General features: G+C 37.6%; 1 protein-coding gene across 2 annotated transcripts in view; it reads left to right on the top strand.

The window, feature by feature from the left end:
- PSPC1 (paraspeckle component 1) overlaps positions 1-27,126 on the top strand; it is a 109,849-nt gene that overhangs the window by 7,691 nt on the left and 75,032 nt on the right. For both annotated transcript variants that reach the window (XR_006296561.1, XM_043574593.1), the window contains exons 2-4: positions 1,314-1,615; positions 14,165-14,260; positions 18,308-18,504. Coding sequence is in view for 1 of the 2 variants with exons in the window: in XM_043574593.1 (XP_043430528.1) it covers positions 1,314-1,615; positions 14,165-14,260; positions 18,308-18,504 (595 nt within the window). In the remaining variant the exon portion in view is untranslated. The remainder of the gene's footprint in view (positions 1-1,313; positions 1,616-14,164; positions 14,261-18,307; positions 18,505-27,126) is intronic.

The following is a 27,126-nucleotide window of genomic DNA, read 5'->3' as shown; positions in this document are numbered from 1 at the left end:
GTGTGCTGACAGCTCAGAACCTGGAGCCTGCTTCAGATTCTGTGTCTCCCTGTCTCTCTGCCCCTCCCCTGCTCATGCTCTGTCTCTCTTTGTCTCAAAAATAAATAAAAACATTTTTAAAAAGTAGCCATTTTGAGTATCTGTAAAAAGGTTAGATTTGTTGGGGTACCCCGAGGCTCAGTTAGTTAAGCATCTGACTTCGGCTCAGGTCATGATCTCACAGTTGGTGAGTTTGAGCCCTGTGTCGGGCTCTCTGCTGTCAGCACAGAGCTTGCTTTGGATCCTTTGTCCTCTCTCTGCCCCTCTTCTGCTCGTGCTCTTTCTCTTTCTCTCAAAAATAAATACACATTAAAAAAAAAAGGTTAGACTTGTCTTTGTAAAATTAGTTCTATAGATTTTTGTGTAAGTTGTAGTAATTTAAAGTTGTTGTATTTTAGATATTAAATAAAGATCTGTTGTGACCTTAAGACTTTTTTCATAAGACAGTATATTTTTACTCTTACTACAAATGCATATAAAACCTGTTTAAATTCTCACTGTAGAGTTTTCACAACACAAAGGAAAAGAACATACTTATATTAAACTTGTTTGTTGATTATGTTTAGATGTCTGTATTCTATACCAACTTTGAATTCTTCAAGAAGGAAGTTCTCTTGTGGTTTCAGCATTGAACATATTTTCTAGTTTGTAAACGGGTGTGCACTTGATTTTCTGTATAATGGAGATAACTCTTACAGCCCATGAAAGTATGTGTTTGCTTCTCTCTAATGGAGAAGTGTGTAGCCCATGAAAGTTTTTCAGGAGACCTCGTTAACAACATCTAATAGTAGTTTTCATAGGTAATGTAAAAAATGAAAGAGGAAAGGGGATTTGTGTAGCATTGGAGAGGTGGGTTGTTTTAATAAAAGATATAAATATCAAAAAACAGTATATACTGAAAATTATTTTGTTCAGTAATAGCTTCTAGTAACCGGTGCTTGGTCTCAAAAAGTAATTATGATTTTCTTTTAATATATGTAAGAGATTTAAAAAAGATACTGCTGTGAATATTTAATAGCTCGTAATTTGTGTATGAGTAGACCATCTTTGATGACTTGGGACATTTGGGTTGGGATTTTCTAATTAAAGTGTTTACAGTTATTTTTTGAACACTTAATAAAATGCATGTGATACCAAAATTGAAAGACACAAAAACAAAGTGACCCTATCAGCTATTTCCAAAAGCTACCCAGCTCTTCTCCCTAGAAACCACTATTTAAAAGTATTTGTGTTATTACTATCATCTTTAAAAAGTGATTTTTCCTCCTAAAAAGGAATCCAGAACACTGGCTGAAATTGCAAAAGCAGAGCTGGATGGCACCATTTTGAAGAGCAGACCTCTCCGAATTCGTTTTGCTACACATGGAGCAGCCCTAACTGTCAAGAACCTCTCGCCGGTTGTTTCCAATGAGCTTCTAGAGCAAGCATTTTCCCAGTTTGGTCCAGTAGAGAAAGCCGTTGTGGTTGTGGATGATCGTGGTAGAGCTACAGGAAAAGGTTTTGTAGAATTTGCAGCAAAACCTCCTGCACGAAAGGCTCTGGAAAGATGTGGTGATGGGGCATTCTTGCTAACAACGTAAGTTTTAAACATCTCATCATCCTGTGCAGTTACATATGGGCTTCTCTCTCTGTGCTGAACTTCTGTCTTTCTTTATACAGTTCATACTGTCTTGTCATATGGTAAGTAGGTGTTGAATAAGTATATAGTGAATATAAACAGGAATTTTTATGTGATTCCAAGAGTCATACTTCAGACTTCAGTGTATTGATTCATACTTGAATCTTAGAAATGATTTGTATTACGATTTTTATTCAGTTTACTGAATGTTATATGCAAAGTAAAATTTTATATTTAAATAACGAATGGATGAATTACATTTTACTCAGGTTTTTTTTAAGGCATAATTTGCATGAATTAAAATGTTCCCAATTTTAAACATAGAACTCAAGGAGTTTTAACAGATGTATGTAACCTAGCACCACAATCAAGATCTAGAACATTTTCATCATCCTGACGAGTTCCTTTATGCCCCTTTGCAGTTTCTCTCTGCCCCTTAACCCTGTCCTAGATAGCTGTTGGTCTTTCTGCTCTTATAAATTAGTTTGTCTTTTGTCTTTTCTGGTTATTTCATATAAGTGAAATAATTTGTACTCTTTTGTGTCTCATATCTTTTGCTGAGCATAATGTTAATGAAATTCCATCCATATCATTGTATTAGTATTTTGCTCACTTTTATGGCAGAGTTTTATTCCACCATATGGACATAATTAGTTTGCCCAGTGACCTAAGGGTGGGTGAATGTTCGAGATGCTCTCAACTATTAGCCATTGTGAATAAAGCTACTATGAACATTTCTGTACAGGCTTCTTGTGAACATTATACTTTCATGTGGCTTGGGTAATTAGGGATAAATGGCTGAATTTTCAACTTCATAAGAAACTGCCAAATTGTTTTTCAAAATGGTTGTATCATTTTACATTCCTACAAGCAATGAGTGAGAGAGTTCTAGTTGCTCCATACTTTCACCAGCACTTGATAGTTTTAGTCTTTTGGGTAGTCTAGTATAGGAGTGTCTCCTGGTGAGTTTAAATTTTATTTTCCAAACAACTAATGATTAGCATCTTTTCATTTGCTTTTTGTCTATTTTTATATCTTTTGTGAAGTATCTTGAAATTTTTTGCCTATTTTTTAAATTTATTTTTTATTTTTTTTATTTTTTTATTATTATTTTTTTAACGTTTTATTTATTTTTGAGACAGAGGGAGACAGAGCATGAACGGGGCAGGGGCAGAGAGAGAGGGAGACGCAGAATCGGAAGCAGGCTCCAGGCTCTGAGCCATCAGCCCAGAGCCCGACGCGGGGCTCGAACTCATGGACCGCGAGATCGTGACCTGAGCTGAAGTCGGAGGCTTAACCAACTGAGCCACCCAGGCGCCCCTAATTTTTATTTTTAAAATATATTTATTTTGGAGAGAGAGAGCACAAGTGGCAGAGGGGCAGAGAGAGATAGAGGGAGAGAGAATTGCAAGCAGGCTCCATATGGTCATCGTGGAGCTCGACCTGGGGCTTGATCTCAACAGACCGTGAGATCATGACCTCAGCTGAAATCAAGAGTCAGATGCTTAATTGACTGAGCCACCCAGGTGTCCCTGTCTATTTTTTAATTGGGTGGTTTGCCTTACCGAATAAAAAATCTGGATACAGGTCTGTTTTAGGACTATTTCTCCTAGTATGTGGCTTGCTTTTTAATTTTCTTAGTAGTGTTCTTCAGAAAGTAGCAGTGAAGTATAATTTACATTTTTTTTCTTTTATGATTTATGTTTTTTGGATCCTTGTATGAAAATTTTTTCCCTTCCTAAGGTAGCAAAGCTTTTCTTGTCCTTTCTTAAGACATTTTATAGCTTTTTTTCTTCTTTTTCTTTTTTTTTTTAAAGTAGGCTCCATGCCCAGCGTTGACCCCAACGTGGGGCTTGAACGCATGACCTTGAGATCAAGATCCAAGCTGAGATCAAGAGTTTCACGCTCAACTGATTGAGCCACCCCAGCATCCCTAGCTTTTTTATTTATACCTGTGATCCATTTTGAGTATGCTGTGAGATAGTAGATTTTTTTTTCCATATAAGTGCCATTTGTTGCAGCACCAGTAATTGTAAAGATTATGATTTCTCCTTTTTTACCATTTATCTTTATCAAAAATTGAGGGGAAGAAAATCTGCACTCTTTCATTTCACCAATTGGTGTGTCTTTTACACCAGTACTGTCTTTCACTCTTTTTTTTTTTTAAGCTTTTATTTTTAAGGGGCGCCTGGGTGGCTCAGTTGCTTAAGCGTCCAACTTTTGGTTTCGGCTCAGGTCATAATCTCACAGTTCGTGAGTTTGAGCCCCACATCGGGCTCTGCTGACAGCATGGATCCTGCTTGGGATTCTCTCTTTCCCTCTCTCTCTCTGCCCCTCCCCTGCTCAGGTACTGTCTCTGTCTCTCTCAATATAAATAAATAAACTTTAAAAAGAAAAGAAAGAAAGATTTTATTTTTTAGTGATCTCTACCCAGTGTGGGGCTCGAACTTAAAACACCGAGATCAGCATTTGCATGCTTTACTGACTGAGCCACCAGGCACCCCACACTATGCTAAGGTTTGAAATCAAGTAGTATCACCCAACTGAATTGTTTTGTTTTTTTTTTTAATTGTTCTGGGTGTTGTGTTTTTTTTTTTTTTTTTGGTATAGCCTTACTGATTTTATTTATTTCCCAATTTGAGTGTAATTAATGTACAATGTTACTTTAGTTTCAGATTATCTTTACTGATTTTATTTTATTTATTTATATATTTTTTAAAGTTTATTTTGAGAGCAAGCAGGAGAGAGCATGAGTGAGGGAGGGGCAGAGAGAGAGAATCCCAAACTGGCTGTGGGGCCAAACTCACGAACTGTGAGATCATGACCTGAGCTGAAGTCGACGCTTAACTGACTGAGCCACCCAGGCACCCCCTGCATCTTTACTGATTTTAAAATCACCTTGTCAATTGAAAAAAGTTCTTCTGGGCTTTTGATTAGAATCGTGTTGAGTGTTCAGGTCATTCTGAGGAACATTTTGACATCTTCATAATACTGACTTTTTTCTAGTCCATGAATGGTGTATCCATTTACTTAAAAATATTCGTAAGTAATTATAATAGTCATTCAATCTGTTGCTGTATTAACATGCCTTTGCTTTCAATTTGCCCAGGGTGGTGTTCTTGATGTTCATCCTTAGTCTTTAGACTGGATTTGGTGGAAAAGTTCCCTAGTTGATTGCTGCATTGATTCCTTTATCTCTGTTAAAGTATCCATTTACTTTACTATTGGTTGGGAGTATTCAAATGTTTTAAGGTTTGGGGAATTGGACACAAGGTCAGTGTAAAACATCTCTGCCCCATGGAGCATAGTTTGGTGATATGTAAAGCATTTTTCAATTTGTTTGGGACTGTCAGGTGTTCATGCTAAAGCTGTAATTCGTGTTACATATGTTTTACAGCACTGCCAGTTCTCAGAGATTTTGGTCTTACACTCTGTTTAGAGAATGCTTGCTCTCCTTGTTCCACTTTATTCATATCTTGCTAAGAAACATCTTAGAGAAGCTGTTTTATCTTCATTTATTCATCCCCTCTGCAGTATCAACTGATATTCTCCAATTTATTTTTTGTCATAGCATTTACTGGTTTAATTTGTAGGTCTTTGTCTGCAGGAGAATGCCAAGTTCCATTGAGGGCAGGGACTTGGTCTTGTTCAGTACTATAATCCTAGCACCTGTATTTTTTTTAATTTAATTTTAATTGCAGTACAGTTAATATATAGTTTTATATTAGTTTCATGTGTACATACAATACAGTGATTCAACAATTCTGTATATTACTCAGTGTTCAACAAGATGAGTGTACTCTTAATTCCCTTTACCTATTTCACCCACTTCCCCTGCTCTCTGTTGTTAAGATTGTTTTTTGTTTTTCTTTTTTTTCTTCTTTGTTTCTTAAATTCTACATGAACGAAATGCTATGGTATTTGTCTTTCTCTGACTTATTTCATCTACCACGATACTCTTCTAGCACCTGTATTTTAATAATTCCTGGCTACAAATTAAGCTAATAATAATTTGTTAAAGTTTTTTTGTTTATTTCAAGAGAGAGAGCGCGATCAAAGTGGGTGCATGGGAGGGGCAGAGAGAGAATTGTAAGCAGTCTTTGCATTGTCAGCATGGAGCCTGTTACGGGGCTCAAACCCATGAACTGAGATGATGACCTGAGCAGAAATCAAAATTCATGTGCTTAACTGATTGAGCCACCCAGGTACCCCAGCTAATCAATTATTTAATGAAGGAAGGAAGGAACTAAAAATACTCAAGGCATGTGATTAGTATTTTTTCCATTGCAAGCTTTGATTAATTGGTATTTTTTAAAAGTTACAGCCAGGCATTGGAAAACAATTAACCATGTCTTACAGGTAGCTTTTATTTAAAAAAAAAAATTTTTTTTTTTTCAATGTTTATTTATTTTTGGGACAGAGAGAGACAGAGCATGAACGGGGGAGGGGCAGAGAGAGAGGGAGACACAGAATCGGAAACAGGTTCCAGGCTCTGAACCATCAGCCCAGAGCCTGACGCAGGGCTCGAACTCGCAGACCGCGAGATCGTGACCTGGCTGAAGTCGGACGCTTAACCGACTGCGCCACCCAGGCGCCCCAGTCTTACAGGTAGCTTTTAGAATAACTTAAAAACAATTTTGAGGGAATGGGCAAGTGTTGACATTGTATTATCCATTCCGTTTCATAATCATGGTCATAAACATAAGCATGTTGGATTTTGTATTTTTCAGATGAGAAAACTGACCCAGAGATGTTAAATAATTTGTGTAAGATTGCACAACGAATAAATGGTGAATTTTAGCCTGATGCCACATCCCTTTTTTTTTTTAATTTTTTTTTTTAGCATTTATTCATTTTTTGAGAGAGCAGGAGTAGGGGTGGGGGAGGGGCAGAGAGAGAGGGAGACACAGAATCTGAAGCAGGCTCCAGGCTCCGAGCTGTCAGCACAGAGCCCAACATGGGGCCCGAACTCATGGACCATGAGATCATGACCCGAGCCAAAGTTGGATACTTAACCGATTGAGCCACCCAGGCGCCTCATCCTTTCTTTTCATATTGTGCTATAGGTGGAGTGATTTTTTTTTAGAGACTCTTCCTTGCAGGAACTTTGTTGTTAGTTAAGCCTTCTAATGGAACTCATGAGATCATGACCTGAGCTGAAATCAATAGTCAGATGATTAACTGACTGAGGCACCAGGTGCCCCCCCCCCCTTTTTTTTTTTTAATTTTATGTATTGGCAAAGGTTTAAGAATACCCAGTGAGTGAAAGTGAAGTCACGTGAGTGTTTTATGAATCCTGGTGCTGATGGAAATTGGTCACTTGGAGGTATTTAGTTACTGAGTATAAAAACCTTAAGGTTGTTTTACTGTTATTCTATAGAGGTATATTTTAAGTAAGTATTTGACTCAAAACTTTGGTGTATCGCTTTATATCTGGTTTATCATGATTGGCTACATCTAAATTTCTTAATAGAGAATTGAGTAAGTATATCATATTTATAGTGGATTAGTGTGTATTTTTTCAAGAATATTTCATGACATCAGGAAATGTAACTCATGAAAAAAATTCCTTTATTATTTTTTAAGTAATCTCTGTGCCCAGTGTGGGGCTTGAACTCATGACCTTGAGAAGAAGAATCACATGCTCTATTGACTGAGCCAGCCAGGTTCCCTGAAAAATTTTTTTAAAGGGAGTATATACCACAGAGAAGAGAGTAGACTAGAGGTTCAGGGAAATAGGGAATTCATAGCTAATGAATTTCGGGTTTTTTGGGGGGCGATAAAAGTATTCTGGTATTATATCATGGTGATGGTTACACATACTAAAACCCATTGAACTGTACACTTTAAAATGGTGAATTTTATGGTATGTGAGTTATATCATTAATGATACAAACAAAACTAAACACATTGCAAACTCCACATCTGTTTATGGCAGGGCCTTTGGCTATGCATCTGTGCTAACTACTGCTCAAAAACTTAAATTCATGTAGATAAATATATATAGGGGTGCATGACTGGCTCAGTCCATAGAGCATGTGGCTCTTGATCTCGGGGTCATGAGTTTGAGCCCTCTGTTGGGCGTGGAACCTATTTAAAAAAATGTATATTTATTTTCTATAAATAAAACAATGTAGCAAGTAAAAAAAAAAAAAAGGGACGCAAGACGAGACTAGATGTATGCTACGATCCAAATTTGTGTTAAGAAACTGATCAGAAAAAAAAGAAGGGAAATAAAAATGGGAGTATGTCAGCAAAAGTTATATTTGATAAATGTGCTTACAGGTGTATCTTGGAAGTCTCCTTGGTTTCATGATTCACTAGTTGGACTCAGGCCTAGCATATAGTTTTACGTCTAAGATTTATTACAGCAAAAGAATACAGAGCAAAATCAGTAATGGAAAAATGCACACCAGGTAAAGTTTGGAGGAAACTAGGTATAAGCTTTCCAAGAGTCCTTTTCCAGTTGAGTTGGAAAAGTACTTGGCTTAATTCTGCCAGCAACTAGTTAAGACGATAGAATGAAGTGTTAACTACCAGGTGAAGTTTAACTGATCATAGTAGCCATGTCCATATATAAGGAGTGGGGTGGAGGGAGGTTGGTTTTTTAAGTTCCCACTTACCTGGCAAAATACCAGAATTTAGGACTTCATGAAGGAAAAAAGCTTAGATGGTTTGTGTTCAACATAAACCACATTGTTTGCACAGTTTTGGCACAGAAAATCAGCCTTATCTGTTAGCATGGTGGGATAGCTGTTTCAGGCCTATTTTGGTAACTCTTTAAGCAGATAAGGGATTGATACATTAATTTTTTCATACCTTTCCTATCTTATATTCCTACTTTCCAGGGATTACTTTTCCATCATTTTATTTGCTTCATCACATCTTTCCGTTAAATGGGGTTCTTTTAGAATCAGAAGAAATACTTAAATAAAAACAATACTGTAATATTGCTTTTGCTTATATAAATTGGAAACACAAGAGGTATCTAGCCATACCTGCTGGTGGTGGAAGTATGAATTACTATTTATTTACCTTTCCAGAAAAACACCCATAACTTTTACACCGTTGGTGTCATTTGGGTCCAGTTTCAGTTTTATACTTTCGTTTTTGAGAAGTATTTATAAAGGTTGATATTTTATTATTTATTAGAGGTCTTCAGAAGAACAAAAAGAATATTAAATAAACTTTTTTTCTCCATAAAATTTACCATATGGGTCCATTGGGTTATTTTGTAATCTGAGATCATATAGGTCCTAGTGATTTTATTTTTCCTCTGTCATAAAACTTACTTTATCATCTTAAGAATTGTTTATCATTACTCTTCAATTCTCACCTATATTAAAGACTAAAATTGACAAAACCCTGCAAAAATGCTGTATGTGTGTAAGAATTTAGTAGTGAAACAAATTGTCCTTACAAAATCCTTTTTTTAATTGCATACACAAAAGGTTGCATCATCTTTTAAGTCATCACGTCACCTTGTTCTCACCATTCTGCTTCTAAAGCGATCCCTGAACAAGTGAGGAAAGATCAGTCACAAATATATATTTTTCTAAGTTTATTTATTTTGAGAGAGACAGAGACAGGGTGAGTGGGGGAGGGACAGAGAGAGGGAAAGGGAGAATTCCAAGCACTGCCAGCGCAGAGCCTGATGCCTCGAACTCACAAAACCATGAAATCGTGACCTGAGTCGAAACCAGGAGTAGGATGCTTGACTGACTGAGCCACCCAGGTGCCCCAGTCACAATTATGTTAATCATTCTGTTTCATTTCACAAAACATAGAAACCTTGAATGTCCACCAATAAGTATGGTTAAAAATTATGGTGCATGCATACATCTGAAATGGTGCCATTTTATATTGAATGATAAAGGATGTCTGAAGAAAGCATGGACAGGTGAATTATTCTGTGTAAAATTATATATATCTAGCAGAAAGGAAAATCTGAAGAGATGTTCATGAAACATAATCAGAGGTCCTTTCCAAATGGTAGAATTTCACAGGACTCACTGACTTCTATAAAACGTACTATGGACAATTATCAGTAGTATTACAGCTAAACCAGTGATGGATTAGTTTAGAGCAGAGTGAGGAGAAGAAGAAACTCTACACATAAGAACCTCCAGATTGAGCATTAATGGTTGATCACTGATTTGTTTCCTTTTAGTCTTTATACCTATGAAATATTTTTCTACACTACTAAAAAGAGTAAATTTAGTAATTATACCTATAAACAGAACTTAGGTTTTAAAAACTTTTTTGGGGTGCCTGGGTGACTCAGTTGAGCGTCCAACTTTGGCCCAGGTCATGATCTCACCATCCTTGAGTTCGACCCTTGCAGTGGGCTCTTAGTTGTCAGCGCCGAGCCTACTTCGGATCCTGTGTCCCCTTCTCTATCTGCACCTCCCCTACTCGTGCTCTCTATCCCCAAAATAAATGTTTTCAAAAACAAAACAACACAATCTTTTTTTTTTTTTTTAACACAGATCAAAGTGAAATAAATAAGATGTGTGAGATAATGGACAAAAGGAATTTTTACAGGCAGTGGTGCATACAGTGAAACCATAAATGTTCACATTTTAACATACAGCCCAACGAACAAAAATAAGAGTCTCTTAAGGACATCTTTTGAACACTACACATGGTCTTTTTGTTTTATGTAATGTGATGAACGTGGTTGTGACTGCCTCATCTTTGCTCACTTATTCATGTATCTCTTTAGAAATGGAATCCTAGGTGTAGGTATAAATATATAACATTTGTTTTTTGTTTTTTTTTTTTAAATTTTTTTAACGTTTATTTATTTTTGAGACAGAGCATGAACGGGGGAGGGTAAGAGAGAGGGAGACACAGAATCTGAAACAGGCTCCAGGCTCTGAGCTGTCAGCACAGAGCCTGACGCGGGGCTCGAACTCACGGACCGCGAGATCGTGACCTGAGCCGAAGTTGGCCGCTTAACCGACTGAGCCACCCAGGCGCCCCATAACATTTGTATGTATTGGTTAAGTTCTGTCTCAGAGAGCTGTATTCACTCTGATGTCTTGTGTCTGGTGGCCCATATTCGTATGTTGAAAATTGAAAAATTTTTGTTACAAATTCAGCATTATTTGGGAGTATAGTAGAGATGTCATTATATTCTCTAATTTTGTTCATCATTTCCTTGACTTCATAAAATTAATTTTTTCATTTCTAAGTAATTTTGTCATGTTCTGAGCGTGATGATTTGCTTAGTACGTTTTCCTTCTTGAGTCTCCTTTTCTGATTTTTCTTTTGGGTGGTAGAGGCCTTCTGGTATTGAAATAGGGGGAGTGTGAGTTTCTTTCTTTGTTGGCCTTGCTCAGATGTAGTTCTTACCCGGCCGCATTATTTTTCTGGTGTGTGTGGTCCTGCAGTAGCTTCCAGTGGGTAAGTGGTCCATATAGTGCATTTTGTTCATTTGTCCCTGGGCCTCTTTGGGTCCTCTTAGAAGTAACACATCCTCCCAGGGTGTCAGGAACTCTCAGCTGCTTTCTCATACCTCGTTGGCTTGCATATGATCTATGAGGCTGTATTTACTCATTCTTTTTGTTTTTTTTTTTTTAAAGTAGCTCCAGTGTGGAGGTCAGTGTGGGACTTGAACGCAACAACCCTGAGGTCAAGACCTGGGCTGAGATTAAGTCAGACATTTAACAAACAGCCACCTAGGTGCCCCTGTATTTACTCATTTTATTTATTTGTTTGTTAGAGACAGAGAGAGAGACAGAGTGTGAGCAGGGGAGGGGCAGAGAGAGGGGAGACACAGATTCTGAAGCAGGCTCCAGGGTCTTGAGTGGTCAGCACAGAGCCCGCCCGACATGTGGCTCGAACTCACGAACCGCGAGATTGTGACCTGAGCTGAAGTTGGACGCTTAACTAACTGAGCCACCCAGGCCCCCCACTCATTATTTATTACACTTCTGCTTTTAGATGTTAGATATGAGGTCTCACCCTTAAAATTGAGGCCTGTAAGCCTCTTTTCTTTTGGGTTCCCACTTTATCTGCGGTTTCTATAATCTCATCGTCACCGCAAGGTATTCCGCACTTGATTCTATTTCTTATTCTGCCTAAAATGTCTTCATTAGTCCCGGAATAATTTTTTTAAATAAAGATTTTAAGTAATCTCTACACCCAGTGTAGGGCTCAAAACTCACAACCTGCAACCAGAGTTGCATGCTCCACCAACTGAGCCAGCTTGGTGCTCCCCAGGAATCATTTTTAATAATCGTTTTTTTTTTTTTTTTAAGATTTTTTTTTTTATTTTAATTTTTTTTGGGGGGGACAGAGAGAGACAGAGCATGAACGGGGGAGGGGCAGAGAGAGAGGGAGACACAGAATCGGAAACAGGCTCCAGGCTCCGAGCCATCAGCCCAGAGCCTGACGCGGGGCTCGAACTCACGGACCGCGAGATCGTGACCTGGCTGAAGTCGGACGCTTAACCGACTGCGCCACCCAGGCGCCCCAATAATCGTTTTTAATAACAGTTTAGAATTTGAAGTCTTTGTTACTCTCAGGATCTTTATTTGCAAAGGGAAGCTTTTAGAATCCAGAAAGCCCCTTTACTTCTTAGTTCTTATGTTAAAGCTGCAAAAGTTAAGTGATTTGTTTTTTTTCTGAAGGCAGTATAGATTTTACTGTTACTTACATGGTAAGAGACTGATAGGAACAAAATTTCTTTCTTTCTTTTTTTTTTTTTTAGACTTAGGCAAAGATTTTTTATTTGTGGTTAGGCCTACATAGTTCCAAAAGGTGAACATAATCAACAAAACATCTGCAAGTACCAGAGGAGGTGCTCTGTTATCAGTAGAAGGCACTGATCATAAGAAAGATTGATGTGGATCTTCATGTACAGATGATGGTTCAATCCTGTCAAATGAATATGCTATATTTCGAGTGTGATAATTGGGAGGCAGGAGCTGGAAGAACCAAAGCCTCTTCTCTACTGGATTAGGCAGCCAGGCCCTCCAGAAGTATTATTAGAGATGACATGTAGGGGACTGTGATGGTAGCAGTGACAACATATCAGGTGTGCCAATGATGATGTCATCACCAACAGTTTGACAGGATCTATAAATCCTTAGGGTGCTTCTCATCCAGCTGATGATCTGTAATCCATTCCTTGGACAGGCCATCAAAGCCACTTTCACAAAAATGAATCCAGTTCATTCAGTTATCACTGAAAACACATCAGTCCTGGTATTTGCTAATTTGGAAAAAATGGTAAAAATACTGTTGGATCATTTTAGAAATGAGTCCAGTCAAAGCTACAAGAAATGAGTCCAGGCAAGCTACAAGAAAATGTTTGTACCAAACACACATGGGTACTTTTGGTGGTATAGTTTTTAAATCTTGCTCTTGGCTATAAAATCCTTACAAAGTTAATAGCAAGGAAAATTTTGATGTCAGCATATCATCCATTCTATTTCCTTTCCTTGTTTTGTCTTCCTCAGTGAACTTTCCCATCCTTTTGTTTTACTTAGGAAAGTAGTAAAGAAGGAGGGTTTACAAGTCATATCTTTGATCATCCACTCTTGTCTCCTCTTTCCCCCAACCTCCACCTTGAATGTGTTGTGTCTTCTGGCTCTCTCCTTCTCTATTTGCTTGGCTGCTTGGCCAGTGTGTTTTAGATGTCATTTTAGGTTTTAGGAAGACTTTTCTGAACAAGACTGGTTAGACGCAGGGAGGCTGGAAGGTGGTTGGATATGGGAGTTTGGGATGGTGGGATATGGGGATAATAATTCTACATACATAAAATATGAATCAGGTGCTCATTCTTTTCCATCGTGCTGTGTAAAAATTAACTACAGTGGTTATGTAGGTTCACAGTTGTTGATTTACTCCTCTGTCATTTTGAATAGGCAGTGCTCTAAAAACAAGCGTTCATTTTTGTTTGACTTTAACATTCATTTGTATCTGGTGCAGCAAATGTTTATTGACTAATTTTAAGAGTATATGGGGGGGGGGGCGGGAGCACCTTGGCTCAGGTCCTGCTCTCGCGGTTTGTGAGTTCGAGCCCCGTGTTGGGCTTTGTGCTGATAGCACAGAGTCTGGAGCCTGCTTCGGATTCTCTCTTTCTGCCTGTCCCCTGCTTGTGCTCTGTGTCTTTCTCTCTTTCTCATAAATATTAAAAAAAAAAAAATATATATATATATATATATATATGGTAACTTCTGAGACATTTTTCTCAAGAAATTTCCCAAGTATGTATCTTGGAATTATTATTATTTTTTAATGTTTATGATTTTTGAGAGAGAGAATGAGCAGGAGAAGGGCAGAGAGGGAGACACAGAATCTGATGCAGGCTCCAGGCTCTGAGCTGTTGTGGGACATAAACTCATGAGCTGTGAGATCATGACCTGAACTGAAGTTGGTCGCTCAGCTGACTGAGCCACCCAGGCGCCGCATGTATCTTGGAATTAGTATAAAGAATTTCTAGGAGGATGTTAATTCTAGACATTGTATTAATTCTTATGCTTTTTACCTATCCAGGACCCCTCGTCCAGTCATTGTGGAGCCTATGGAGCAGTTTGATGATGAAGATGGCTTGCCAGAGAAGCTAATGCAGAAAACTCAACAATATCATAAGTAAGATTTTACTAATAAAGATATTTTTAGATATGTGCTTTCAAGGATGTTACATGACATTTATTATCAAGTATTGTTGGATTACAAGGTTTTCTGTTCAGTCATATAATCTGGTTAATAGAGTGGCCTGGTCTACATGGAATGCTCTTCTTGTATATAATGGGCAGAACATTAACTTAGGAAAGTCTGCTTTTATAACTGGGACCGGAGTAGGTAGCTAGATGGAGACTATCAGTAATTATGACAGAGACACAATATAATTTAGATACCATGAAAATATTTTTTTAATTAGTATGCTTTAGTTACAGGTTAAAGGGAGACTTTTGGTGGGGGTAAAGCAGGGGAGATCCTAGTTAGATAATGTGGCACAAGATAAGCACTCCTAGTGGTAAAAAAGAAAAATAGCCAGTTTTCAAAATGTGTATTATTCGTGTACTAGTTGCTTTTTGCTCGATATGTTAGAAATACTTTTACATAAGTTGCCTGTATGAATATATTTTATTACTTTTAACCAGTCACTTGTTCATTATGGTAGATAAAACACGAGCATGCATGAATTCAGCAAATAATGGAGTGCTTTTGTGCTAGGCACTATTCTAGGTGCGGTCAGTGCAACTCTGAACTGTTTCTGCCCTCCTGGTGCTGACATTTCTTGTGGTGGAGTCACACAAGAAATAAGGAATCAAAAATTACAAAACCCGTATTAAAGGTTAACATACGATGTTATAGGTATATGTATGGTCTAAAAGCTTAGATCAGAGGGTATGCATAGTTAAAATTGATTAATACTGGCAAATGGTTTTCCAGAAATAACATACCAATTTATACTCTTTGGTATGTATAAAGGTGTTTTTCTTTATCATGACAAAAAATGGATGTTATGATTTTAGGATTTGACAGCTGATGTTCAAAATGGTATTTTATTCATGTTACTTTAATTAGTGTTCTTTGATTATAGGGCAGTTGAATGTTTTTCTTTATGGTCGATTTAAATGAGAACTATCAGTGCTTATTACATGCCTGGTACAGGAGATGTTTCAGTGAACAAAATAGGCCAGAAATTCAGGCTGTGTTGGGGTGGTAAGGAAGGTAAACAGTAAAGTTAGTAGAACAAATACGGCAGAAAGACAGGGGAAAGTGGATGCTGTGAGCAGAGTGGTGTGGCTCTTTGTATAGGTGGTTGGGGAGCCTACCTGAGAGGGTGACGTTTGAGTAACAGCTTGAAGGGGTGGGGAGGAAGCTAGCTATGTAGGTATCAGACGTGGATGGAATAGAGAATAGTGATCTCAGCACAGGAAATAGTAACTATAAAGTCCAAGAAGGAAGACTCTGGAGAGATTCTAGGAACAGTAGAGAGGCCCGTTTAGTTGGAGCATAGTGAGTAAGGATGGAGAGATTAGGTAGAGATAAAACCTTGGGAGGAGTGCAGATTATTGTGTCTTGCTGGGTACTGAGCTGATTGGGCTTTTTGTATTGTATGAGAAAGGAATGAGCAGAGTAGTGGCTTAAACCTATTTTTAACAGAAGCTTTTTGGCTACCGATTGATTTAAGAATAGATTGCCAAGGGTGGAATTGGGCAGATAAATGAGTCAGGAGTTCACAGTGGTGATGGTGAAAAGTGGTCAGATTCTGGATAGATATAGTTTGAAAATAGACTTTGGAATTTGCTGATGGATGTGGGAGAAAAAGAGTTAAAAAGCACGATTACATGGTTTTTGGCCGAAGTAACTGGAAATAAGGAAATTGCTAATGACTGATCTGTAGAATCCTGTAGGAGGAGCAGTTTGGGGGGAGGAAGTTCGGGAACTTTGTTTTGGACATGTTAAGTTTGAAATGGTTTTGAACACCCAAGTGGAGATGTCAAGTTAGTAGTTGGGTTTGCATCTGGAATTTAGATGAGCTCTGTGGGCTGCAGTTACCACGTGTGATAGAAAACTGTGTCAAAGGATTGAGCCCTGGAATACTCCAATATATAGAGGTTTGGAATATCAGAAGGAATTAGCAAAGACAGGAGTGGGAACAGTCATTGGTGTAGGGGGATCAGCCAGCAGTGTGTCCTTGAAGCAAGGAAAGAACGTATTTTAGGAGAGAAGGATCAGTTATAATTCAGAACCCATTTGATTTCTCATTATGTTTTTTTTCCAAAGACTGATTTCCTAGATGCTTGACTTTTTTTTCTGGTTATAGTTTACCATTACAAATTTGAACTAGAGCATACTTTCTGGATTCAGGGTTTAGAGAACTGGAATTGTAAGGGTGTTACAAAAAGTGGAGTTTATATGCATATAGGAAAATTTGCTTATATAATGGTTTAATTAACCCAGCAAACCTTACAAGATCTCATTATATTTCCAGTTTTACTACTAAAGAGTTGTACTTAGAAGGGAATGTTCACAGCGTAAGAGCCATGATTCAAATTTAGTTGAACTCCCCAAATCCATATTGTTTCAGTAGTGTTTCCCTGGAGAAAATTAAGATTTTTTAATATTTACAATTATAGTCCAAGTGTGACCTAGGAACTACTGAATAATAAATAATTCTTTCAGAAAAATTAGTGCATGGTTGATTCCCCCAATTTTCCCCTTTCCCAGTCCATGTTTAAAAAAGAAAAAGTATTTTTTAGGTATAGAATGCCTAGATCATAGTTAACTTTGTTTTTTTTTATGTGCCTCTAAAAATATTTGAAGCTGTTTCTTGTGACTACATCTGTACCTCTGACGACCTCCCCCTTTATCTCCCAAATTTGTCTTACCTACCCATCTTTCCCTCCCCACCCTAAAATGAAAGTTAAAATTCAGGATTGCAGGAAATGTATATTTTTTGTTGTTGAGACATCTATACTTTTATTGGTGGGGTACGGATTATGTTCTTACCAATGTTTTAAATTTTATTTATTTATTTTCAAAAGTTTATCTATTTTGAGAGAGTGCACATGAACAGGGAGGGATGGAGAGAGAGAGAATCCCAAGCAGGCTGTGCACTAACAGTGCAGAACCATGAGATTGTGACCTGAGCCAAAATCAAGAGTTGGACACTCCATTGACTATGCAACCCCGGCACCTTACCAATGTTTTTTAATAGAAGCTATTATAGGCAAGGATAATTGAAAAAATTCTTTGAATTTCAGGTACATTCATACGTCATTCTTTTTTTTTTAATTATTTTGGTCATTTGCTCATCTTTTATGCATTCATTCAAGAAATAAGTACTAAATATATACAGTGTGCCAGATAACGTGCTAGGTATTTGAGGTATAGCATTTAACAGACATATTTCACATCCTCATTGAGTTCATAGTCTAGCAAGGAAAAACAAGTATTAAATAACTACAATTGTAATAAGTTTAGGCCTTTATTTTTTGGCGTAGCCAATTAATCTAGCACATAACACTCAATAAACTATTCGCTTTTATTACTATGCCTAAAAGTTATTTAAAAAAATTTTTTTTTTTAACATTTACTTATTTTTGAAAGACAGGCAGAGCATGAGCGGGGAAAGGGGGGAAAAGAGAGAGGTACAGAATCTGAAGCTGGCTCCAGGCTCTGAGCTGCACAGAGCCTGATGTGGGGCTCGAACTCATGAACTGTGAGACCATGATCTGAGCTGAAGTCAGACGCTCAACTGACTGAGCCACCCAGGCGCCCCTAAAAGTTACTTTTAGAGAACAACTTTGATTCTAGACAGTTTATTTAGGGCATATTTGATTCCTGTGTTGCATGTTGCCTTGTATAAAATTGTTGAGGGAAAACCAGAAAGCCTTATTGAAGGTGATAATTAGGGGGGAGTGCAGCTTGTAGGTAGTATCAGATTGCTTAGTTTTGAATCTTGGTTCTATGCTTACTAGTTGGGCATCCTTGGGCAGTTTCTTAAACTCAGGCTTGTTAAAACATGAATTACCATATTGTCATGAGGTAATTCATGTAGAGTACTCGCCCAGTACAGTGCCATGAACATTGTAACTGCTTGCTAAATGGTAGTTCTTATTTGTTGTTTTTTTTTGCCTTTTAAACATAGATTTCTGTATGTTTTCAAATGTAAACTCTTAGGGAAAGAGAACAGCCACCACGTTTTGCTCAACCTGGGACATTTGAATTTGAGTATGCATCTCGATGGAAGGCTCTTGACGAAATGGAAAAGCAGCAGCGTGAGCAGGTTGATAGAAACATCAGAGAAGCCAAAGAGAAACTGGAAGCAGAAATGGAAGCAGCTAGGCATGAACACCAATTAATGCTAATGAGGCAAGGTAAAACGGGTTTTCATATAGATACAGTATGATTTTTTTTTTTCTTAAGGCACATACTATTTAAGTTGCTGTTTATGAGTTAGAAGGTAGTTGGAACTCACTGTATCGGAAACAAAAATCTCCCTTTTCCAAGAGAACTTCCTTAAAAAAAAAACAAAAAACAAAACGGGCACCTGGGTGGCTCGGTTGGTTAAACGTCTCACTTCGGCTCAGGTCATGATCTCACGGTCCATGAGTTCGAGCCCCGTGTCGGGCTCTGTGCTGACAACTCGGAGCCTGGAGCCTGTTTCGGATTCTGTCTCCCTCTCTCTCTGCCCCTCCCCTGTTCATGCTCTGCCTCTCTCTGTCTCAAAAATAAATAAACGTTAAAAAAAAAAAATTAAAACAAAACCATAGAACTTACTAAAATAAGTTTTGCCTACATAAGTAGTATTCTTGGATGTTATTAAAGTGGTTAAATTTTGCCAGTAGACGATAGATGACTCTGCTGGCAAAAAGAAGCACAGTGGGTAATTCTTGGTATGTGGATTTGGCAAAAGTCACATATCAAATGTTGTACACCTGACACTAATACAGCACTGTATGTTAACTAAGTGGAGTACCAATAAAAATTAAAAAAAAAAAGTTTATTGGGGCGCCTGGGTGGCTTAGTTGGTTAAGTGACCGACTGCGGCTCAGGTCATGATCTCATGATTCATGTGTTCGAGCCCTGCTTTGGGCTCTGTGCTGAATGCTTACTCAGAGCCTGGATTCTGCTTCAGATTCTGTGTCTCTTTCTCTCTCTGCCCCTTCCCCGCTTGTGCTCTGTCTCACTCTGTCTCTCAAAAATAAATGTAAAAAAAAAAAGTGTATTTATTTTGAGAGAGAAAGGGAGAGCATTCACACATGTGCATGAGCAGTGGAGGGGCAGAAAGAGAGAATCCCACGCAAGCTCCATGCTGTTAGTGCAGAGCCCGATGTAGGGCTCAATGCCATGAACTGTGAGATTGTGACCTGAACCAAAATCCAGAGTCGTTGGATGCTTAACCAACTGAGCCAATGATGGTCCCCTAGAACAAAAACTTGTACTTTTATTTTTAAATTTATTTCGAGAGTGAGAAATCATGAGCGGGGTAGAGTCAGAGACACAGGAAAGAGAATCCCAAGCAGGCTCTGTTCTGTCAGCGCAGAGCCCAACTTGGAGCTCGATCTCACAAACCGTGAGATCATGACCTGAGCCGAGATCAAGAGCTGGGTTGAGCCATCCAGGTGCCCCTAGAGCTGACTGAATTTTTAAGAACAATCATAATGGGTGATAATTTATTCTCATAGTTACTGGTCAAATACCTAACCATAAGACAAGCTGCTTGAATATATGTAGAAGCCCACTTCTTTCCTCTCCGCTTGCTAGGTTTCTTTTTATGCCTATCTTTACTGTTTATCTTTCCCCTTCTTTAATCCTCCAAATAATTTCTTCTGGTAATTCCTGTTACTCATTTTTTCAACTATCTGTAATAATTTTGTATATATTTTTTTAATGTTTATTTTTGAGAGAGAGAGCGTGTGCGTGTACACGTGAGTGTGGGGGAGAGGCAGAGAGAGAGGGAGACAGGATCCCTAGGATCCCAGAAGTAGGCTCAGTGCTGACAGCAGAGAGCTTGAACTCACAAATGGTGAAATCAGGATCTGAGCTGAAATTGGACACTGAGACACCAGTGTGCCCCATAGTTTTGTGTTTGTTAAAAATAAACCTCTGATCGCTTTCTATTGTGTTAATTTTTTTGTTTTTGTTTTTTAAAGTAAGCATTTAGTAAACATTTATCTACCTTCTTTGACTACCTCCAGAGATCAAGGCACTATAGATATCTACCTAGATTTCTGCCTTCTTATTGGACTGTTATTTAATCTTTGTCTCCTCTAAAGTATTTTTTATACTAGAGCTGGTATTTCTTTAAAAGGTGAAAATGTGATCATCATTCATCTTTTTAAATCCTTTTGGTAGAGTTTCGATTACTAAAAGTCCAGTGTTTGTTTTTTCTGTTCAGTAAAAGTTTATTGAACATGTATGAAGTCACTAACTGTGCTGATGCTAATTAAATACGTTAAAAAACAATCCAGCTCAACAACTATAGAAACTAGTCAGACGTTTCTGGTTTCATTTGGATTCTAAACTTAGCAGTTCTGTAAGTTTACTCTTCAGAAAATTGAACTCATGTATTATCATGTACTATGTTTAAAGATTAAGTCTCTTATGTAGCAGAAAATTTAAAATTGTTTTATGTGATGAGGTTTCAGAATCATTTGCTGCTTAGAGCTGGAAGAGAGGCCTTCAGTTTTATCTAGTCTGGTGGTTTTATGGTTTTAACATTTGGTTACACATGAGAATCAACTGGGGGATTTTAAAAAATTTAGTTTCTTGGGCTCCATGATTACTCTAGTACTTCTCTCTAATATGAATTGTTTTCTGCTCAGAGCCTACTGGGCACTTTGCCACTGTCTACAGTCATGCCATAATCTTAGCACATAACTGATTAAATATGGAAGCATTTATACTACCATAAGCTATTTGTTGCTGCTGATGATAAATGGTATTATAACAGCCATTTCTTCAGCACATAATGTCAGTTGAAGAAGACTCTGAGGTATTTGATTGAGGATATAGTGTTGACAAACAGCAATATTTCTTTAGGCCTCATAAAGCTCTTCTGAGCTTTTAGAAGATTTGCCTCATCTCTAAGGACATTGTATGTATGTATGTATGTATGTATTTATTTATTTTTTAGAGAGAGGGAGACAGAACATGAGCAGAGGAGGGGCAGAGAGAGGGGGAGGAGACACAGAATCTGAAAGCAGGCTTCAGGCTCAGCTGTCAGCACAGAGCCCAACTCTGGGCTCGAACTTGACTGTGAAATTATGACCTGAGCTGCAGTTGGACGCTTGACCAACTGAGCCACCCTGGCACCTCCAGTTTGAGTTCTGAAGCACAGTAATTTTGCAGTTATTTCCCCTGAGCTTTTGTTTTTTCATTGTTTTTTGTATGTTTCTTTATAACCCCTGTTAACAATATTTTTGGTTTATAATATTAGAAAAGCACATTGATTAGTTTATATTACTCCTGGTTTTGCTGAAGTACATCTTAACATTTATTTCAGCAGATATCTGCTGGTAATTTCAGTGTTAGTTTGTTTCATTGTTAGTCAAAACTTTTTAATTTATAGTTTTCTTTTATTCTATAATTTTATACTTCATACAGCATTTCCAAGGGTGTATTGGGGTGGTGGAGAGATTTTAGGTAATCTGTGTTCTGTGGCTGTGCAGAAACAGAAACAGGGCTCTCTGGTTGACCTTTCATGGAAATAGAAAACCCACTTAGTACAGAAAATGTGTCTCCTCCCCTGTCCCCCCTTCTGCTTTCTTGTAGGAATCACAGGTTTCTTCTATATTTTAAGTTTCTTTTGTATATCCCTTAATGAAAAGAAAACTTGAATATGTCAGTAGATATGTATGTGTATTTATTTATAACCAAAGAGTCTTCTATTTGTCTTTCTCTGTACCTTGTTATTTTACTTTCTACAGTAGTACATACTTCCAGATCTTGGTTTTTTGTTTTTAATTTATTAGAAAAATTATTTTTCAGTTTATTTATTTTGAGAGAGAGAAAGCATGCTTGTGCATGAGTGGGGGAGGGGCAGAGAGAGAGGGAGAGAGAATCCCACGCAGGCTCAGAGCTGTTAGTGCAGAGCCCGATGTGGGGCTTGATCTCCTGAACCATGAGCTCATGACCTGAGTCAAAATATGGAGTCGGATCCCTTAACCATCTGAGCCACCCAGGCATCCCCGTCTCAGTTTTTAAATGGCTGCATATATTCTGTTAAGTGGGTATAATTAGTTTAGCTCATCCTCTGTTGATTTATCTGTAGTTCTCTTTCCAGGTTGTTGATAAAAGCAGTGCCTCAGTGAATGTTTATGTATGTAAACCTTATGTATGTAAGGTATATATACCTTAGCAAAGTTTTGTGACTTTTTTTTTAATGTTCATTTGTTTTTGAGAGAGAGAGAGAGTGAGCTTGTGTGCAAGTGGGGGAGGGGCAGAGAGAGAGGGAGACACGGAATCCAAAGCAGGCTCCAGGCTCTGAGCTGTCAGCACAGAGCCCAACACGGGGCTCAAACTCAAGAGACAGGAGATCATGACCTGAGCCAAAGTTGGATGCTTAACCAACTGAGCTACGGAAGCGCCCCAGTTTTGTGAATCTTAATTCTTCTTGGATACACTGATACGTTTTAATAGTTGTACTTTACTGGTGTTTATTTAATGTTTTCTAGATCCAAATCCCATTATACTTACTACAGGGTTTTTTTTTTCCTTCTCCATTTGTTTATGATCATCAGCATAGGAGCAGTTTCTGAATTTTCTTCATGGTTATTTTGTGTTATCTTTGTTCCTAGAGTTATAAACTTTGAACAGGTGAAATTTAACTCTGCGTGCATTTTGTTATTACTCTCTCCTCTTCCACCACTGGGTTTTTATGATTGTATTTTCATTCTTTGTATGTGCTATCAAACTGGTAAATCAAGTAGTAGAAGTATATTGCCTTTATAAATATCTTTTGATTCCTGATAACTGAAGGAAAGAAAACCAGTGGAATAGGCATATTTTATTCCTCTTTCATTCTCTTTTCCTTTCAACTTTTATTTATTTTGCATCTGATTTGTTTGGATTTATTTAACTTAATTTTTTCTTTTTCAGTATAAAGGCTGATTTTGTTTATTTTTCTGGTGTTTTAGAACATTCAAGTTTTACTCTCTTAGTAGTTTTCAGTTACACAGTAATTATTTAAAACATAGCCACTATGTTACACATTAAATCCTCAGGCTTTACTATTCTTAAGGGCAGAAATTTTATCCTTTTACCAGACTCTCCCTGGTTACTCTACTTTCCAGCCCCTTGAAAGCCACTTTTCTAATGTTTGTTTCTAAGAGTTTGATTTTTTTTTTTTTTAAGATTCCACATGTAAGTTCTACCATGCAGTATTTGTCTTTATTTGACATACGTTACCGAGCTTAATGCCCTCAAGGTCCATCTGTGTTCTTGGAAATGTAGGGTTTCATTTTCTTGTGGCTGAAATAATATTCCTTTGTGTGTGTACGTATATTGTGTGTATGAGGGTGTGTAGATAGATGTATATTGTGTGTGTACACCACATCTTTATCCATTCTTCTATTGATAGATAACTTAGGTTGTTTCCGTATATTTGCTTTTGTGCATAATGCTGTAGTGCACATCAAAGTGCACATATCTCTTCAATACTGTGTTTTCATTTCAAGTTAATGTTCTTTAATTTGATAATGTTCATGTGTTTTAATCTTAACCCTATTAAATAGAGGAGTCATGACTTGTCTTTTCATCATTTGATGTTTATCCTCATGATTTAAGAACGGTTCATAGAAACAACATTCCTTGAGTTCTTGCATGTTCTAAAATACTATCTGTGATCCTTAACATTTTAAACTGGTGCTTCGAATTCATGGATCTTTTTCTGTCTTCCTTTCTTAAGTACTTGATAGTATGTTTCATTGTCTTCTAGCACTGAATGTTTCTGTGGGGAAGTCTGAGGTAAGCCTGAGTTTTTCCCATCTTGTCGTAAGTGACTCCATCTTGATTCTTTCTTCTTAAATTTTTTTTTTTTTCAACATTTATTTATTTTTTGGGACAGAGAGAGACAGAGCATGAACGGGGGAGGGGCAGAGAGAGAGGGAGACACAGAATCGGAAACAGGTTCCAGGCTCTGAGCCATCAGCCCAGAGCCCGATGCGGGGCTCGAACTCACGGACCGCGAGATCGTGACCTGGCTGAAGTCGGACGCTTAACCGACTGCGCCACCCAGGCGCCCCGTTTCTTTCTTCTTAAGTAAAGTTCAGTAGCTTATTTAGGATATGTTCCCCCCCCCCCATTTTTTTTTTTTTTTTTTGCGAGAAAATTTGAACATAGAGTTGAAGGAATTTTAAGGTGTTCGCTACTTAGATTCTGTTACTAACATTTTACTATACCTTATTACTGCTTTCTGTCTGGTCTTGTATTCAAGATGCATCTTGTTGTGCAATACAGTGTTTCAGCTTTTCCTTGGGGCTAAATATGCCCTTACAATCTGTAGATTCAATGCTTATATTTCTAGAAAATAGACTTGTTAGATCAGAGAGTATACATTCAGTTTTCATGAAAGATATTAAGTTGAGAAACACTTCTACAGTCTAGTAAATCAAATTTTAAATTTGTCTGTATTCTCCTTTAGTTCCTTATATTCCCATGTATTTGATATATTAAAATTATAGATGTAATTTTATGTTATTTATCATTAAATTAGGCAAGGATTTTCAAATGTTATTTGGTCTAGTAATCAGTAGTGCTTCAGGGGCGCCTGGGTGGCTCAGTCGGTTAAGCCTCCTTCTTCAGTTTAGGTCATGATCTCATGGCTCATGAGTTTGGGCCCTACATCTGGCTCTTTGCTGTCAGTGTAGAGTCCACTTCAGATCCTCTGTCTCCCTCTCCTTCTACCCCGCGCGTGCTCTCTCTTTCTCGCTCGCTCTCTTTCTCAAAAATGAATAGAAACATTAAAAAAAAAACGTAGTGTTACATCTGATGTCTTTATGTGTATGGATGCCTTTGGATTCCTATTTTTTTTAATGTTGATTTATTTTAATAGAGAAGCATGAACAGGGGAGTGACAGAGAGGAAGGGAGAGAATCTCAAGCAGCTCCAAGCTGTCAGCATGGAGCCTGATGTAGGGCTCAATCTCATGATTGTGATATCATGACCTGAGCCAGAATAAAGAGTTGAACACTTACTAGAGTTGGGCATCCACGTGCCCCAGGATATTTTTTTTAAGAAAATACCTGTTACTGTGATTTACTGGATCAAAGGAAAAAACACTCTAGCTCTCTATTTTTTTGTAATTTTTTTCCCCAGAAGGATATTTCTCTGGCAGTGTTTAATATATAAGCTTTGGTGAAATTTCAGGAACTTTAGTGTTGGGTTCTTTGAGCTAATTATTTTACCAATGTTGCAGATGAGGAAATACTGTCTGAGAGGGTAAAGCAGTTTTCTCAACAGGCATAGCTGAAAAGGAGAAAATCTAGTTAGAAAACAAATGTCTTAGTCCTTTTCGTGGAAGAAAATGCATATTTTTACATTTATTATATGTGGTAATTTGTCCATGATTTAAGAGAAGCTAGCCTGCAAACTCATGTTAAAATTATTATAGGATATACTGAATAGACTTTTTTGGATAATCAGTGATAAAAAGACACTGTGCACATTTTGGCTTATTGAGGTAGATAATATATTTTTGGTGTCTACTAGCTTTCTCCAGCTAAAGTAATTATATGATAGTTGTATGGTTCTCAGTGGTTGTACAGTGGAGTCAACTAGGGAGCTTCAAAAAAAAAAAAAAATTGATATCTACCTCCCAAGAGATTTTGTGGTTAAAAGGTACTTAAGTAGTTCTGATGAGCAGTTAAGGATGACAACTAATGGTCTGAATGTTCAAAATCATTGTAGTAGTGTTTGGTGACTTTTTAAGATAGCTAAGTGTTCTGTCAACTGGCATGTTGACAGAATCACCCGGTCCCTACTACCTGTGTTGCTACAGTACATTTATAATCAGTCTGAACTTTTTTTTTTTTAAGTTTTCTTTAATCAGTGTACCCCTCGTGGGGTTCGAACTCATGACCCCGAGATCAAGAGTTGCATGATCTTCTGACTGAGCCAGCCAGGCCCGTCTGTCCAAATCTTTTTTCATTGACATAATTAATACATAATTCGATCTGTTTTCAGTCTGTAAAAATGGGAAAGATAATTATCTTGTTAAGGTTAATGATGCCTACTTTGTCATGGTTATGATATTAGGGTAACTGACTCATAGAATGTTAACTGTGACCGTTAGTATTTTGGTATGTTCTCTTCTTTTTAAGTTTACCTATTTATTTTGAGAGAGACACATGCAGGAGGGGCAGGGAGAGAGGGAGAGAGAATCCCGAGCAAGCTCTGCACAGTCAGCACAAAGCCTGATGTGGGGCTGGCACTCATAAACCGTGAGATCATGGCCTGAGCTGAAACCGAGTCGGACACATAACTGATGTAGCCACCCAGGCACCCCTGTTATGTTCTTAATAATAGTAATTTGTTAAGGAACATTTAATCAAGATAATTTATGTTCACATTAGAAATTTCAGATAACATGATAAGGGAAAAGGGAAATAAAAGCAACCAGTAATTGTGCTATGCACAGTATTTTAATATTTTTTGATCCATGTGTGTATGCACACATAGTAACTTGGTAAGATATTGCAAAGATTCTTTAGCACTTGGGCAAAACAAATGTACTTTTTCTCATCTTGTATTACTCTGGAACCCCTGTTCTTGATATAGCAAAGATTCATGACAGCAGGAATGCTCATCTTGTTTAAAATTAAGATGATCTTGTTAATATCAGAATTCAGCCTTTATTCCCCTTATAAGAAAGAATTCTCTCATTGCTTGTTTTTATAAGAAATTGACTTTGCATAGGAGGAATCTTACACTAATTGTATTTTGGGAGGGATATTCTTTTGGTTTTAAGCAGCATCTTATCTCTTTATTCTGTTTGT

This window comes from Prionailurus bengalensis, chromosome A1 (genome assembly GCF_016509475.1).
Source record: "Prionailurus bengalensis isolate Pbe53 chromosome A1, Fcat_Pben_1.1_paternal_pri, whole genome shotgun sequence".
Lineage (NCBI taxonomy): Eukaryota > Metazoa > Chordata > Mammalia > Carnivora > Felidae > Prionailurus > Prionailurus bengalensis.
Note: the sequence above shows the minus strand (reverse complement) of the source record. Positions and strands in the feature narration are given on the sequence as shown.